We start from the raw sequence: 18,699 nt of genomic DNA on the forward strand, positions 1-18,699 counted from the left end.
CAATCTGGTCTATCACGTAAATGGGAGGGACTTACACACTTGAGCTACCACCTGCTGCCTTCCCCAGACACCAGTACAGGATGTAGGCTTTCTCCAGAAGCATCCTAACTGCTACATTAAAATGCCCACCCCAAGGTCATCATTGTTTAAAACCTACAACCAGGAACTCCACCATCCATATAAACTACATTTGAAAAATTAGTTGCCATATACTAGATATATCTCCTATTAAACAAATTTAGATATTCTTACTATTTATTAGAGATAGGCAGAACTCCTATCAATGGGTTCATTCCCCAGCAGTCTCCAATGGCTGGGGATTGGCCAGGCCAGAAAGGCCCACCATGTGGGTGGCAGGAAGCCAACTAGCTGTGCCATCACCCGCTGCCTAATAAGCCTTCCATTAGCAGGAAGTTGGAACTGGTAGCAAAGATGAGATCTTGACCCATCCATGAACTCCAATACACGATGCCAGCAACCCAAAAGCTGGCCATTTTTATCCAATTTCTGTATATATTAGACAACTTCTGTATATAATAGACTCATATTGTTGAGCTTCCTATTCCAAAAGCACTTCTCATCTAGTGCTATTGCGTTACTTTATACCTCTTTCTTTTTTTAAGATTTATCCGTTTTTATTACAGCCAGATATACACAGAGGAGGAGAGACAGAAAGGAAGATCTTCTGTCCGATGATTCACTCCCCAAGTGAGCCGCAACGGGCCGATGCGCGCCAATCCGAAGCCGGGAACCTGGAACCTCTTCCGGGTCTCCCACGCAGGTGCAGGGTCCCAATGAATTGGGCCGTCCTCAACTGCTTTCCCAGGCCACAAGCAGGGAGCTGGATGGGAAGTGGAGCTGCCGGGATTAGAACCGGCGCCCATATGGGATCCTGGGGCGTTCAAGGCGAGGACTCTAGCCGCTAGGCCACGCCACCGGGCCCGTTACTTTATACCTCTTGCAGTCACCTCATTTCACTTTGCAACAAATAACCTGTTTGGGCTACACTTTACTGTCACTAAAGTGATTAAAGTGCTCAAGAAGCTGAATAAACTATAACAAGGCATGTATCACTCTTTCAGACCCTGAGACATGAATATTTTTGTAGATACTTGATCCCTTTCAAGCTGTCTGAATAATCCCAGACATTTCTCATGACCCAGAGCAAATAGTATTCTTAGAACTGCTGGGGCCTGGCACAGTAGCCTAGTGGCTAAGGTCCTCGCATTGCACACACCAGGATCCCATATGGGCGTCGGTTCGTGTCCTGGCTGCTCCAATTATCTTTCAGCTCCCTGCCTGTGGCCTGGAAAAGCAGTCCAGGATGGCCCAAAGCCTTGGGACCCTGCACCAGTATTGGAGACCCAGGAGAAGCTCCTGGCTCCTGGCTCTTGGTTTCAGACTGGCTCAGCTCCTCCGTTGCAGCCACCTGGGGAGTGAACCAAAAATGGAAGATCTTCCTCTCTGTCTCTCCTCCTCTCTGTATATCTGCTATTCCAATAAAAATAAATAAATCTTAAAAAAAAATAACCACTGCTGGAACCTAGAATGCTTAGACAAAGTCATAATGAAAATAAGATATAATCCAGTGAAATGTTTGTGTATCATTAAGTATATTATATAAAAGGCATCAGACAAGTAATGACCAAATCAGCAAATCATGCTGCCAAACGATAAGGGGAAATATTTCTAACAGGATGCTCTCACCCTAAAACAAGTATAAATGCCATCCTAAACCTTGGTGTATTCAAAGAATTCCTTGGCTAACTCAACTTATTGAGAAACAGCTAAGTGTCCAGAACTGGTGAACACTTTCAGTTCATTGGAGAGATCATTACCATGAAAAGGTTATCTAATGCTTCTCATGCTTTTTAAAATCTTCATTTTTCATAAGATCAGGATCTTGCAACCTGTCACTTGGCAAAGATTAAGCAACTACATAAAAAAATAAAGAATTAATATAATCTTCCAGGAAAGGAGCTTTTAGAATTGGGGCTGTCACCATGGTGTAGCAAGCTGAACTTCCATCTGTGGCACCAGCATCCCATAAGGATGCCTGTTCAAGTCCCAGTGGCTCCATTTCTGATCCAGCTCCCTGCTAAGGGTCTAGAAAGGCAGCAGAGGACGGCCGGACTTTTTGGGCCTGGGAACCCACACGGGAGACCCAGAAGAAGCTCCTGGCTCCTGACTTTGGACTGCTCTAGCTCTGGATGTTGAGGCCATTTAGGGAATGAACCAGTAGGTGGATCTTTGTCTCTCATTCTCTCTGTAACTCTTACTTTTCAATTAAGAAAATCTTTTTTTTCTTAAGTCACAAAAAAAGATTAAAATTGTCAGAAAGTAAATGTCACAAAAAGTGAATACATTAACATTTTCATCATGAAGATGAAAATAGTATCTAGCAAGACTGAATTATTAAGTTCAAAGGCTACAATATTTTTAAATAAATTACATTAAAATAATCATGGAGGTTTTGAACTTAAGACAACAAAAAATAATTTCCATTCATTATACTACTTCTAAAGTTACCCAGTACACCCATAGGCTATGCACACACGAAAGCTAATTATTTCAATTAATGCTGCTACATTACTTAAACATGTTAATGATATATGTATCCCCCTTAATGCTGGAAAGGAATTATAAAAGATTTTCTACCACAATTAATATAATGGGACTTTCTGTTGGCCTATTCTTTAAGGGTCTTGGAGCCGAAACAGTTCTTGATTGCTCTTCTTTCATGCCATAATAGCAGGGGGCAATCAGCGTATTTCTGCTATTCACTGACACCCGTGCACACGGCCCTCCTGCCTCCTAAACCTGGCTTACCTTCAGCAATATCCACAGTAGGTTATTGGGTTTTTTACTCTCTCACAGCAAACCTTTTATCGTATCACCACATTTTACTTCCCTTTTTCTGCTTCTATGGTAAAATAAGACACTTGTTTGCAAGTACTCATTTATTTGCGGGATAAACACTTAACAAGCTCACTATGTGTCTGGCAGGATTAAGGAGACAGAGAGGAGGAAGGACACCGGCAAAAGCGCCTGTCTGTCTGGAGTTTCTGCTCCAATTCAGGCACAGGCAATACACAAGCAGTCAGTTACGATGTTAGAGTGACAAGTGCTACTGGAAAAATAAAATAGGAAACAGAAGCAGCGCATTTTGGTAAACATCTTACAAACAATAACAATATTACCGATAGCATAACGTCCAAGAGCCTTAAACCTACAGCACTATCAAGTGTCAAATCAGAACACTGAAGAAGTCAGTCAGGCATTTCATCGTAAAGGCACACTGATATCTTTTTTTTTTAAGATTTATTTTATTTTTATTGGAAAGTCAGATATACAGAGAGGAGAGACAGAGAGCAAGATCTTCCGTCCGATGATTCATTCCCCAAGTGACCACAACGGCCGGTGCTGCACCGATCCAAAGCCAGGAGCCAGGAACTTGCTCCAGGTCTCCCATGTAGTACCAAGGCTCTGGGCCGTCCTCGACTGCTTTCCTAGGCCACAAGCAGGGAGCTGGATGGGAAGCGGGGCAGGTGCGATTAGAACCAGCGCCCATATGGGATCCCGGCATGTTCAAGGCGAGGACCTTAGCTGCTAGGCCATGCCGCCGGGCCCACAGACTAATATATCTTAACTAGGCATGGCAATTCTACTATAGTAATGCAGTAATTACCACAATAAATCATATTACCATCCAGAAAAAAATATTATTCCCTTAATAAATTACTTCTTGATACTTGTTAAGTAACGCACTTTTTCAGATAACTGTAGAGCTGAGCTCAGAGGGAACAAGGCAGAGTTCCCGAAGATTCCTGTGCTGTGCCTCACACATCCCAACACAGGCTAAGAGCACATCCAATACGCCATTAGCAAAGTGCCACCAATACCTGTCGGCAGTTAGCACGGTCATTCAGTTTTACTGTCATTATTCTACCAATATTTTTTAATAGTTACAGTAAAAAAGAAAAATAAAAAATTTACTTTGTTTCACTTAAAGTATAAAATAGCAGTAACAAAAATATATCTGACATAGATTTGGATTAAATAAAATTCACTGGGATACCTTCTTACTAACTTCTATGCTTTCCCTAAAAAGTAATGAAATACTGTTTTATTTCACTTCTTCCCTTTGCAAGTGTTGATAAACATACTCTAATAAAATGTACAATTCTCAGTCAATATTAGTCAAAACGTACATTTTGCCACAGAACTCTTTATGCTACAAACATAAATCACTCAGCTTATTATTTCCCATCTGAAATAGTCCACAGCGGCCGACCAGCAATGAGCAGCAAACTCTGTCCTAATACCATTAAAAAGTTTCACTGAAAAGATCTTACAGACTGTTCTGCTAAACAGAACAGTCATGAGGAACGTATAGCTAGAATGGACACTGTTGGGCACCTGCAGACCCTGCTGGAGTGTAGGCTTGAGTGCCGAGTCCTCAGCACCCTGTCAATGTTCCCGCAGGTGACAGGTGATGGCTCCAGACCTCAGTCCCTGCCACACATGGAGACCTGAACGGAGCCTGACTCTTGGCTCTGGCTTGGTCTAGCCTTGGCTACTGAAGCCATTTGAGAAGTGAACAAGCGGATACAAGATCTCTCCCTCTCCTCTCTCTGTCTCTGTATCTCTGTCTCTCCCTCCTCCTTCTCCCCTCTCTCCACCCCCCCCGTCACTTTGCCTTTCAAATAAGCAAATAAATACATGTTTTTAAAAACAGAATATGGTTTATTCTCTTCTAAGAAGTGAACAGATGAAAGATCTTCTCTTCTTCTTCCTCCCTCTCTCCCTGTCACTAATAAAATTAGCTAATGCTTAGTTTGATTTTATACTGTTTTGATGGGCCATATTCTCTTTTTAAAAATATTTATTTATTTTCTTATTTGACAGGCATATCATTAATCTTCTCCAAAGTCAAACCATTTCTTCTCTATAACATTTCTAAGCTATTCGGTATTTTTTATTTATTTTAGCTTGGTTCCCTCTCATAATATGTTAAGCCTTCGAGCAAACATTGCCTTTGTAACTTCTTCACACCTAAAGCCGTCTGTCAATCTGCAGATTCGCAGGGGTTAGAGGTGATAGAGAGATCTTCAGTCTCTACTGTGCAATAAGAATGTGCGTAGTGACTATATTTATTCTTGCTTTATTTTATTTAGACTCAACCCCAAATCTTTTAAAAGTTATTTTTACTTGAGAGGCAGACGCGGAGGGCTTCCCATTTACTGGTTGGCTCCTCAATGCCTTCAACAGCCTGGGTTGAAGCCGGGAGTCAGAGGTCCGGCTCTGGGCTCTGACGTGAACACCTGTGTCGGCACTACTGCCTCCTAGACTGGCATGAGCAGGAAGCTGGAGTCTGGAGACAGCGTTCACACCAAGCCAGGCCCTAATACCGGCTTCTCAGTATCTTCAGCAAGTCCTGACTGTTAGGATAAATGCTCACTCCTCAACTCAAAGTCTTTAATCTGTGGAGCACTCCACCTTTCCTGGATCCTGGTTTCCTTATTGGAAGACGGAAACAGCATACACCACAGACTGAGACATAACCCACACTGCAGGAGGCGACCTGACATCCATTCCCAACAACTCAGGCAAGGTTACACAAGCACAATCATGGAAATAAGACAAACTTACTACAATACTTACTGCTTTCATAAACTGAATAAAGCTAACATTGACGGGCCCGGCGGTGTGGCCTAGCGGCTAAAGTCCTCGCCTTGAACGCCCCGGGATCCCATATGGGCGCCGGTTCTAATCCCGGCAGCCCCACTTCCCATCCAGCTCCCTGCTTGTGGCCTGGGAAAGCAGTCGAGGACGACCCAAGGCATTGGGACCCTGCACCCGCATGGGAGACCCGGAAGAGGTTCCAGGTTCCCGGCATCGGATTGGCGCGCACCAGCCCGTTGCGGCTCACTTGGGGGTGAATCATCGGATGGAAGATCTTCCTCTCTGTCTCTCCTCCTCTCTGTATATCTGGCTTTCCAATAATAATAATAAAATCTTTAAAAAAAAAAGCTAACGTTGACTAAAGCTTACAACTCTGAGGGTAACAAGCTTAAATATTTTTTTTAAAGATTTATTCATTTTTATTGGAAAGCCGGATATACAGAGAGGAGGAGAGACAGAGAGGAAGATCTTCCATCTCACTCCCCAAGTGAGCCGCAACGGCCGGTGCTGAGCCGATCCGATGCCGGGAACCTGGAACCTCCTCCGGGTCTCCCATGCGGGTGCAGTGTCCCAATGCATTGGGCTGTCCTCAACTGCTTTCCCAGGCCACAAGCAGGGAGCTGGATGGGAAGTGGGGCTGCCGGGATTAGAACCGGCGCCCATATGGGATCCCGGGGCGTTCAAGGCGAGGACTTTAGCCACTAGGCCATGCCGCCAGGCCCAACAAGCTTAAATATTAAAATAGATAAGGAAAATGAAAAAAAAGCAGTTGCAGTATAACATTTCTCTATCAAAGCATATTATTCTCTAGAACACAGATTGAAATTCTTTGAAGAATAAAATAGTAAAAATCATGAATGCGTTTGCATTAATGAATGAAATTCACTATATGCAACTGAGAAAAACAGATGTAGTTCTATTTCTCTAAATTTTACATTTAAAGTAACCTTTCATTTCATATCTTCTCTTTCTTTTTTTAAAAGATTTATTTCTATCCGTTATCATGGTATCTCCCCTGGCAGGTAAGTATTGATTTATTTCTATCCGAAAGTCAGATATACAGAGAGCAGAGAGAGAGAGGAAGATCCCGGGCAAGCAAGGTGAGGACTTTACCCACTAGGTTACCGCCCTTCGCCCCTCATATCCACTCTTAAAATAAGATTCTGAGATAAACTTAGCTATAATATCTGATCTTGGTTGGGGAGGATGGTCCTTCCACAAGTACAGCCAAGTATAGTAGCCTAGTGGCTAAAGTCCTCACCTTGCATGCACCAGGATCCCATATGGGTGTCGGTTTGTGTCCTGGCTGCTCCAATTATCTTTCAGCTCCCTGCTTGTGGCCTGGGAATGCAGTCGAGGACAGCCCAAAGCCTTGGGACCCTGTACCCACGTGGGAGACCCAGGAGAAGCTCCTGGTTTCTGGTTTCAAACTGGCTCAGCTCCTCCTTTGCAGCCACCTGAGGAGTGAACCTGCAGATGGAAGATCTTTCTTTCCTTCTCTCCTCTTTTCTATATATCTGACTTCCCAATAAAAAATAAAGAATAAACAATCAAACAAATAAATAAAAGCTGTGTAAGAGAAAACAGTACGAGGTGAAAGTCACTTAAGCAAATCAGAGTGTTCAGCTAAACTATGCCACTTGTCTATTAAATAGTCACTCTCTTCTTCATTGGTTCTGTATTTCAGGTAAAAAAAAATGACTAGTAGCTTAAAAATTCAACTTGAAAGTCCTTGACATTGCTTACAAAGCTAGCAGATAACTAATGTTCCCATTTTATCACAGAATTCCTCAACATCATTTTACAAAGAGAATCATGTTGTGCTTTAGTGTCACAAAACACACGACAAGGATACTTCAATGAGTTCGTGAAAGGACTGGTTACAGCCCCGAGTATTAAGCCACTGCCTGCAATGCTAACTTCCCATGAGTGCAAGTTTGAGTCCCCACCACTCCACCTCTGATCCAGATCCATGCTAATTCACCTGAGAAAGTAGTGGAAGACAAACCAGGTGACTGGCCCCTGTAACCCATGAGGGAGACCAGATGGACTTCCTTGCTACTGGCTTTGGCCTTGCCCAGCCCTAGCCTTTGCAACCATTTCAGGTGAACCACCAGATCAAAGGGGCGGGCTCTCTCTCTCTCTCTTCCTCTCTCTCTCTCTCTCTCTCTCTCTCTCTTTCTCTCTCTCTCTCTCAATCCAGGTAAAAGTTTTTATAAAGTTTCTTGAAATGTGCATCGCCGTATAATTACATTTCCCACACTTTCTTGAGTACCTTTATTTTTTAACCTTAAATTAGAGATTTCAACAGGAGAGAAATGAGTTATGGATATTTTAGGCAATAGCAAAACATGCCATTCTGCAACACCTTAGCAACCCGAGGTTCTGGGCTCACCCAGCACCAGGCACTGTGCACAGGGCTGCCCAGCCTGCAACACCTTAGCAACCCGAGGTTCTGGGCTCACCCAGCACCAGGCGCTGTGCACAGGGCTGCCCAGCCTGCAACACCTTAGCAACCCGAGGTTCTGGGCTCACCCAGCACCAGGCACTGTGCACAGGGCTGCCCAGCCTGCAACACCTTAGCAACCCGAGGTTCTGGGCTCACCCAGCACCAGGCGCTGTGCACAGGGCTGCTCGGCGGCCACTGCTGCACAGAGAAGTTGTCCTTGCTATGTTCAACTCAGTGACGTCATTGTCTTCTACAAATTTCTATTCTCTAGACAGATTTACTTGTTACTCTTGTCTTCATCTTTTGCAATAACAAAAATCACTTAGAGGTTTGTTTTCAAATTATGTGACTTTTAAAAAATTAAGTAGTTCTCAGTCTGTCCAAATACGCAGCGCATACATACCACTCAGTCGTCTCTGGAGTGCTTCTTCCTCCAGGGTAATAATATAAATTTGTTCATCCAGGTCTTCCAGAATCTAATTTTGAAGATAAAACTAGTTACAAATGCAAAATTACAGAAATAATACCTATGAAATGTTTGCAGTGGTCTGTCTATTGTTTGGGATAATGTGTTAATGCAAATTACTATGAACCTAAAACAAAAGTGTTCCAAGTATTCTATTTATAAAATAAGCATAAGCATTTTAGTATGTAATTGAACACATCAAAACTTGATTACACAAAATCCACTTTTATTTAATTTTTAATATTTTTAAAACTTAAGAAATGCTGCTCTTTTCTCAACAGCAAAGAAGTGTGAATTTTAAACAGTCAAAAAGCTAAGTAAACATTGCTTAATGACAAGCCATGCATGCAGAGTTAGAAATAGACCACTCAGTCCTACATTCATTCTCTCCTTTACATTTACCCATATGTCCAAAACAAGAAATCAAGAGTACAAACTAATAATGTAATGTTTTCTATTTATATCATCTTTATACTGTAAAAACGAGAGTACTGTTATTATCTAATTCAATCAGCACACAGAACCCTAAAGCGTGTATGCTTCCATAAGCCACTCCCCTCCAATTCGTCCTGCAGTTCCGGTCAACCACCAGCAAGAGATGACGGTTCTCACTGCAACATTGTCTGCACTGCCTTCAAACTGACAAAACCTAACCTTGCTTTGATTCTAGCTTGAACACAGAAGCTCCTCTGGAGAAAATCTGAAAGAAATCTAGTGCTGACATCAATGTCTTCTCGTTCAAACCCGAATCATTTGTTCATGAAAAGAACAACAAATTGTGTGTAGCTGGTGGATTACGCACGAGGATGACAAAACCAAATCTGCATATCCTGTCATAAGAAAAGAATTCTCAAATCATGCAATCCCTATCAGGCATCATATTTACACAGTTCATGTGAAGTTTATTTAAAGTAATCTAAAACTTCCCAGTCTTTCAACAACACCTCTGGTTCCTGAAAGCTAACACTGAATTAATCACCAGATATACATACTATCTCTACTCTTGGAAAACCTAAGCTTGGAAGAGGAAAGCAAATCATTATTAATAATAATAATAATAATAAACAACTGATAGTAAGTAAATACACAAAGAACAACTATCCTACAAAGAATAAAGGGATGTAAAGAAGGGTGGAGGGGAGACCTAAACGGGCCAGCCAATGAGGGCTTTGCAAGGAAACCTAGGGCTGCACCAATCAAGTAAGAAGCTAAGACAGAACGCACACGTGAGCGGGCAGGAACCCAGCCCTGCGGACCATGACACAGAGTGCCTTTCCCATCCGTGCTGCTCAGCACTTTCTACACTGTGGATCGGAATTGGCAGCTTTACCTTTCTTAAGGCCCATCACATGAAAAAGATCTTTATCTTATTGTGCACATTCTTGAACAATTACTTACCACCACATCAGTGCTAATGAGAGTAAGTGGCAATGAATGGCATACAGATATTTGTGTTAAGAGCCAGCAACCACCACCTTCCACCTTTCAAGAAACAAGGGCTGGCAAGAAAAAACTTACATGCCCTCCAAGTCCATATTCACGACTATTTGGGGCTAATGCAGACATAAATATGGATAAAAACAGTGCTGGATCTTAAAATGCTTATATTCTAACAGAAGAGTCGAAGTGAATACAAAAATACTTGTAGTATTAAAAGCAATGTCAAGGGGTCAGTACTGTGGTGCAGGGGACTGAGTCGCTGCTTGCAATGTCAGGATCCCATACCAGCCTGAGTTCAAACCTGCCAAAAACAATACATCTATAAACATGTACAAACTACTTAATCTATGGAATACTACACAGCCATAATAAAGGAATGAAATCCTATCATATGCAAGAAAATGATCCCAATTAGAGACCAATATGTTCAGTAAAATAAACCAGTCTCTAAAGGACAAACATCACATATTCTCTCTAATATAAAATACCCTTAATGTAAAATACAGAATAGATAAACCAGTATATACATATATTCTAATAAACTGTACACTGGAGTCTGCAGTATATATCTCTACTCCCAATGAAATATTATGATTTTATGACACTAGATTTTCTTTTTAATTTTATTTTTGATGATGTTCACATAGTTGATTAGGGTAGGGAGGGTTGAGGACCAGGGGAAAGTGGTGAGACTGTTGTTTCTTTTCCTTCTTCCTGTATCTGGGGAAAGGGAGAGATAAGGGGAGAAGCCACATCTAGCCTCCCAAACACTTCAGTACCCAACGATGGGTAACAACCACCGGATGTCACCCCGGGGTCCCCACTGTACAGCATGCTCCAAGGGTTCTGATCAAGTGATTGCCATACTTTGACAGTTTTGAAATGCTGTCAAGCTTGCCGATCCAAGAATGAGAAAATCCTTCCAAGGTTCATTGGCTGGCACAGTCCACCTTAGAGCCTCCATTCATCCAGATATTTGTAACCACAGGTTGGTTGGGGTACTTGATCAATTTGTTCTGCCCTCCTTCCTCTGTTATGGTACCAGATGTCCTCTGCCGGCTCCAATCTTCAGTAACTGAGGAAGCCCTGGTTTTAGATACATGCACTCCACGGTCTGACCACAGATCTTGTGATTCTCCCAATGGTTGAAGTTCTGAGTCCAAAGGTTCAGTCAGGGATCTCCCCTAAGAAACTTCTTCTTAAGTGATCCCAAACTTGATTTTTGTGTGTGTTTGTCAGTACAGGGTCTGGCTCTGTCCATCACCCACATCAGCCTACGCACACACTGGTAGTTGCAATTACTGGGTCAGTTCTGTCTCCAGCCCTGTCTCTTAAGTAAAATCAATGGAGGATGCAGCCCAGTCCAACCTGGCCCATCACACACTCAGCCCTCACAGACACTAGTGGGAGCTGCAGCCTAGTCAGAAAGACCCCCCCAATAACCCCCACTAGGCCCGCCCCTAGCCCTGTTCCAATGCTAGTCAGTATATGCAGCAGACTGATCCATTCCAGTCTGTCCCACATCCCATTTAGCTCTTGTACATGTCAATGAGTATTGAAGCCGAACCCAACCAACCCCACTATCCAGCCCTCAGTCATGCCAGTGGGTACCACCACCTATATAGCCAGGCCTGCCCCCCGGCCCTGGTCCTCAAGCTCACTAGTGGGAGTTGCATCAGAGAGGTGCCCACAGTTTCCCTACTGGGTCCACTCCCAGTCCTGGATCTTGTACTTACCAGGTGGTTCTGTAGTCTAGCGTGACAGGATTTGCCACAAGTCCCAACACTTGCCAGTTGATGCTGTGGCAAAGCCCAATCAGCCTGCACTTACTCTGGCTTATGCATGAACAAGTGGGTACTGTCAGTTGGCCCAGCCTGGCTCTCCCTTTAACCCTGTTCACAAGCAGGCCAACAGGTGCTGTAATCCTGCAAGGCCTGGTCTATCCCCGGTACCAGTTCTCATGCTCACTAGTGGAAGCAGTGGCCCAGCAGGCAAACCCGCACTGTGTCCCTACTGGGCTTGCACCCCTCCCCTGCCGTGGGTCTCTCATATGCCCAGTAGAGAATGGCCTCCCTCCCTCAGGCATTTGCTGGCAGATACTGTAGCCTCCCAGGTCTGGCTTGCCACCGGGTCTAGTTCATGCTGGTGGGTGCTGCAATCTAGTCCATCATAGCCTGCCCCTAGTGCCAGCCTAGCTGGTGTTACAGCCCTACACTTGGTCCTAGTTCTCAAATCTGTCAGTGGGTGTTATGAACTAGCCCAATCTGGCCTGCCTCCAGACCTAAACCATACATATGCCAGTAGGTTTGGTAACCTGGCCTGGTCTGGGCTGTTTCCAGCCTTGGTTCTTGCGTTCACCTACAGGGACTGCATCCTGACCAAGGAATTCCCAAGCTCTTCTATCAGGTTTCCTCCCAGTGGCAGATCTCGCGCACACCGGTGGGTCCATGTTGTGTCCTGGCAGGAACTGTGGCCACGTTCAACAGGCCCACATCCATTCTGGTTTTTACTGTTGGGTGCTACAGCCCAGTCACACTTGGTCCACACCCAGACACAGCTCTCACATGGTTCAGTGGGTACCAAGACCTAGCCCAGGTCACCATATACCCACCCTGACTCTCATGATCACCACTGGGTGCTGTACTCTAGCCCGGTCCAGCACACCATAGACTCAGTCCATACCCATGATGAGGGACACCACAGTCATGTCCAGTCCAGATCACTGCCGCCATTTTGGCTCTTGCATTCACTGGTAGGAATTATAACCCAGGCAGGGTATCCTCTTAGCTCCCCAACCAGGTCTGTTCCCAACCAGACGTTGCATGTGCCAGTGGTTGTTCTGACCAACCCTATACAGCCCATCATCCATCAAGGCCTTTGCCACTGGATAGTGCAGTCTTGCCCAGTTCGGCCTTCCCCTTAGTCCCAGCTCTAAATGGCAGGTGCCGCAGCCTTGTCCTGCCCTGTCTGCTCCCATCTCTGGCTCATGCAAACCAGTAGATGTGACAGCCCAGCATGACCTGCACTCCAGCCTGATCCCTGTACTTGCCAGTGGGCTAAGGTTTGCTTGGCCCTGTCCAGACCACTCCGCTCTATAACCAACTCACACACTTGATGATGGGTGAAGCTACCCTGCCTGGCCTGACCAACAGCTAGGCCTGAACCACCAGGAGAAGTTACAGGAGAAGTTACAGGAGAAGTTACAGGAGAAGTTACACTGGTGAGAAGTTGCTCACCAGTGGGAGTTACAGCCCACCAGGGAAGTTCCCCAAGTTCCACCAGGCCCACTCCCAGATCCAGATCTCACATGTGCCATCTCATCATCTACCTCTCTCTGTCCTGGCCTTTGTATGAGCCCGGCCCGCTCCATGCCCTATTCTTGGATGTGGCTGTGGGTGCTACAGCCTGGGTTAGCCCAGCCTGTACCCAACCCCAGTACCCATGGTCATACCTAGCTCAGCCTGTCACCATCCCCAGCTCTTTAAGCAAATCAGTACAAGTTGCAGTTCCACAGGGGTGGGCCCACATATCCCCCACAAAATCTGCCCCCAGACCTGGTTTTCTTATGCTGGTTGGTGTGAGCCCCCAGCTTCCTACACGTCTCCGCGGGTACGATCCAAATATCCAAGTCCCCCCATAAGCCCACACCCTCAGGCCCCAGCAGAAACAGCCAGCCTGCACCAGTCAATACTAGATTTTCTATTTTTGCCTATACCTAAAACGCTATGATACACTAAACAGTACAATGTTAAACTTGTAACTATTACTAAAGGACTATACTACTGCATTAATATGGGGGTAAGGGGGGAGATAGGAGAAGAGGGAGGGAAGAACCCCTATTTATAAAATCGCATCTTGAAAAGCAACAATAAAAAAAAACTACTTAATCTCCCTAACTGAAGACAGACTGGCCAAAACCTAAGTATACCACAGAATGCAGTGAAGTTTTGTGAATAAAGCCATAGTACTTGTCAATATATAAGTACTATATATACATATGTGTGTGTGTGTGTGTGTGTGTATGTATACTCACTCTATCACTCCTAAATTTGCCTTCCAAATACTACTACTTATCATTATCACACAGTATTATCTCAATTACTCAATAAATAACGGTTAAAACTGAACATGTGGAACAAGTAGAGCAACAAAGGTAACTAAAGTTTTGAGGATATTGTTAATAGGAGATAAACTTCAGGCAAAAATAACACTGAAGAGGGAAGATACATAAATAACTCCATGGGAAATCCAATAACAAAGTTTTCATGTCACTTGATAAATTTACCAAAAGGATTCATAATTACTTACTGTTGGCTTCACCAGCAACTGACCCATCACTGTGAACATACGGGAAAGGCCAACGGGTGTACACACTGCCAAAATGAGAGAAAATCGCATTTCAGAGCTCAAAAAGACAAACTACTAGTCCATTACAAACCAAAACAAATTCAAAGATTATCACTTTAAGAACATTCTTGTCTCCAACTTAAGATTCTCCCAGTGTTTAGTTGGAGGGCTCTTCAGCTCCACAATAAAACCAGAGCGGAAGGGTGAGAACTGGGACAACTGCAGTAACGTGGCACTTGCGGACATGAATGGCTGTGTCCTTTGTGTCTGAGTGTGTGAACGAGGCCAGTCTCTCGCTCTCTCTCTCTGCCAGTGCAGAATCCCTTACGGAACTGCAAAAATATCTTATCACTTTGGGGCTTTTATTTACAAACAATTAATAGTTATGGCCAGTTTAAAAAAATCTCCCAGCTTTTAGGAATCTCATCAGAAATTTTTCCCATAATTTTCTAGAATATAGACAAGCCTACCTTCTTACCAACATTAAAGCAGAAATGTACTTACACAGAAGTAACAGACATCCCATCAACGATATACAAGAATATAAATAGGGTAGATAGAACTCCCAGAGATCTATAAAAATGTAAAGATACTTTAATAAATACACAATACTACACATTAAAATATACCCAGTCTATATTAAGACAGTTTCCGTATTTTAGGATAGCAAACATAACTGGATATTTGAGTCTATTAAATAATTTCCAAATAACTTGAAAGGATTTAAAGTAAAACAGGAATAAACCTTTTGCAAAATCCATTTGGAGGGGAGGAAAAAAAAAATGCTTCCACAAAACTTCAAAAACAGGAACCAAAAACATGAAAACGAAACTCCAAACACCTGCTTACACGGCTAAGAAACAATGGACACTTACTCTTGAGTCTGTCCAAACACTTTATTATTAGGCAACTTAACACCAAGGGTAAACCATACAAAGAACTATGAAAATATCACTTAAAAATATTCCAGAGGATAGTTCCCATTCCAGGAGTGGTTAGAACAAGCAACTTCCTACCATAGAGAGATTCCATGCTTGCAGCATCGTTGTCGATGAGTGCCAAAGCCACCCACACTATCCCAAGAATCAGTAACGCAAGCAGCACAAGCATGACCAGGGTTTCCAGAATGCGGGCTCGTATTCCCTGGGAAAAAATAGAGCAGAGGCATAATTTTACTAATATTTTATTTTATTTCATGAACAGTTAGGTTTTTGCCTATAAAAAACATAAAAATAACCATTTAGAAGAGGAAAACATTAACTGCTTACGGTTTATGCTGCACAGACTGACTTCAAAATGATAAGTACTATTAAGCTTAAAGTTTAAAAAAATCGTAAAAAAAAAATTTGCAGAACCATTTTTAACAATTACTTGCCTAACATTTTCCATGAAGAAAGTAGATTAATGAATTCCTATCTGTGACTCTAATCAAGGAAATTTAGGGCTAATTATGGCATACAGCCAAACAGTTTAGTGACATTAACTGTGATGACAGCACAGTAGAGCACTTCACTGAGGGACAGCATTTCCAATCAGGATGAATTCATGCAGTTCCTTATATCCTCTGGAGCCCTCTAGCGTGCATCCGAAGAACTCTTCACTGTAATCCATCATAAACCACCTGAGCATTACTAACACACACACACACACACACACACACACACACACACACAATTTGATTCCTTTCTTCATTGACCCTTGAAGTCAGGACATAATAAAGATTCATGATGCGTATTTTTTCCAAACATAAAACAAATTCTGACTCAGGGCCTAACCAGAGGCTATATTTAAACTTGAAGAATGCTGGATAAGAAAAAAATAGAAATTTCCTTATATCTAAAGAGTCACCTAATGGCATGTGAATCTACCTAAATGTGAGAATTCGTATTTACACTTTGTACTATAATACACCATATAGCAACATATAATGGGAAACATCATATTCCACGTCTCTCAATAAATCATGTGCTATCACTCTATATTAAAAATAGCTTAAAGATATAAAGATCTAAAACATAAATATTTCAGTTGTCCTAAGTGTTCTAGTTTCTGAATTGTAGCAGTAAGTTTAATTTAGATCACAACACATTCGTTCCTTAAATCCAATGGAGAATAAATGAAACATCCTATAATCCTAGGGAAAAAGTACTCCTAGGCCTAAATGATGACCTCACAGGTGCAGTGACTTGTCTTACCAGCCCTTTGACAGCACCAGTGCTGGCGCTGGCCGACCCTAGGCAGGGTTAAATATTTCCTCCAACAGGACAGTCAACTCATCTTCCATGTGCAGAGCAAGGGAGACCAGTGAAGCAGAATGGATTAGGTTTGTATTTTAGCATAATAGCTCTAATAGCAAGTAGCTTTCAATCAACTGAGCTGAAATATGATCACAATACATTCTCTTTCCTAAGGAATCTTTTGAACCTGCTCTTCACAGCTATCACATGATTTAGGGTACAAAAACATGACCAGCCTGTTTTCTACCTATTCCCTCTTCCTGTCTCTCTTCCTATGGAATGGTCTTTTATTTTGTGGAAAACCTATAAATAAAACATAAAACCAAGAAGTGTTTGGTATGTATTTGTTACACCGCTCAGCTCTGTCTTTGTCTTCCTCCAACTAGCTCCCAAGAAATATATGGGGAAACAGCAAGACTTTAAGCATCATGATACCTGAGTTCAACAGTAACAGTACTGTGTTATATAGTACATGAGCCAGACATTGAGATTCCTCGAGAGCACATGAAACTTTTTGCCCCTCAAAATGTTATAATTAGTTACAATAGCAAACTGTTACATATTGTGAGTTATGATAAAAATTAATAAATGTTGGATAATCAATTTTATAACATTTACATATGTTCTCTGATAATTTGGTATGGAACATCTCAGCAATTCAATTTGCTGTCTTCAGACATGTTCCTCTGTGTTGGGAGACCACATTCCAGAGGTCTCTCCCTTGTTCCCACCTCCCAGGCAGGGGCAGAGACAGCCCTTGTTCTTCCTGGATGTTTGCACAGCAGTCTTGGAGGCTGGGCACCAGACAGGTTTTTTTGGCTGTCTGGTACGGTAAAGACTATGTTCATCTTAAAGGTCACAGACTTCCTTGAAGACCATTATAAAGATTAGAGGTGCTTAGGATCAGGCTTCTCAGTCATAACACAAGTCAACTACGGGGTCAGCCTTCAGCTGGGCTGCAATGGGCCACCTCTGTGGGACTCAGGGTAGGGAGGAACACCACCCGCAAGTTCACACACCTGGCTGTGCTCATCACGTCCTCTGGTTCTGGATTAGACATCCCACTGCAACCAGCGTCCCTGAAACTGCAGACTTGTAAACTACCAGCTTACAAAGCAGAGCACAATCTCAGACCCTAACAATTCCTGACAGTTTGAGGTGACAAGAATGGAAGGCAAACAGATACGTATCTTTCTGGAAAAGAACAAGGACCCTCATTGGTTGGATTAAGGGAAGTGAGAAGATTCCCAGGATCCAGTAGTGACTGCTCTCACACAAGTGACAGACAGGTGGAGGACACACACACACTCAGTGATGCTCACATAGAGGCCAAGACACACACACAAGTGGGAATGAGAAAACAGACAGGCACCTTGGTTACACTTTGTCTCTTCTGAGCTGAAACAGCAAGGACACTACCACAATGGTGTAAATAAACTGTGCTATACTCATGGGTACACCCGCCAAAAAGGCTGAAGTTGAACAAATGGTGTTAGGCATGAATTCACAGTTTTGCTAAAATCAACGACATTAAGAGCTTGGCTGAAGTGAGCACATGCTGCGTCAAGTTAGTCTCTGCTATGACTGAGGCTGCTCATATTAGGAGCCCCAGTTTGACTTTTGATTCGGCTCCCTGCTAACACACTTGGAAAAGCAATGAATGATGCTGCTTTTTAAATGACCTGAATTTGCATTTTCATATTTTAATCTAAACCTTGTTGACCATGTGGTGATGAGGCGGCAGCTCTGAGTGGAGGAGTCCTTCAGGCATCAGAACTTCGGGGCAGAACATAGCAGGAAGAAGAGGCCCATAGGCCACGAGTGTGATCAAACACCAGGGCGCACAGGGCAGAGCAAAGAACAGAAGCTCCTGCAACCTTGCAGTAAGGACTGAGGGAGCACACCTCACATTCCTAGCTGGTGCAGTTACTTCTAAACAACTACCGCTGTTGACCAGGAGTCAGGTACATGGCGCTCCTTGTCAGGGTTTGAGAAAAACACCGAATCAGCTGGTAGGGTTTTAGCATGGAATAAAAACTGCCAGCGGGAATTGTTTGGTAACAGTCAAAGAGGTA

The 18,699-nt window shown here is 43.2% G+C and overlaps 1 protein-coding gene across 3 annotated transcripts in view; it reads right to left on the reverse strand.

Moving 5' to 3' along the window:
* Positions 1 to 18,699, reverse strand: part of LMBR1 (limb development membrane protein 1) — a 163,324-nt gene that overhangs the window by 50,334 nt on the left and 94,291 nt on the right. For all 3 annotated transcript variants that reach the window (XM_004597520.3, XM_058660648.1, XM_058660647.1), the window contains 4 exons: positions 15,404 to 15,530; positions 14,892 to 14,960; positions 14,349 to 14,413; positions 8,538 to 8,610 (listed from right to left, as the gene is read on the reverse strand). In XM_004597520.3, coding sequence (XP_004597577.2) covers positions 8,538 to 8,610; positions 14,349 to 14,413; positions 14,892 to 14,960; positions 15,404 to 15,530 — 334 coding nt within the window. The remainder of the gene's footprint in view (positions 1 to 8,537; positions 8,611 to 14,348; positions 14,414 to 14,891; positions 14,961 to 15,403; positions 15,531 to 18,699) is intronic.

The sequence above is a fragment of the Ochotona princeps genome, chromosome 2 (assembly GCF_030435755.1).
Source record: "Ochotona princeps isolate mOchPri1 chromosome 2, mOchPri1.hap1, whole genome shotgun sequence".
Classification (NCBI taxonomy): domain Eukaryota; kingdom Metazoa; phylum Chordata; class Mammalia; order Lagomorpha; family Ochotonidae; genus Ochotona; species Ochotona princeps.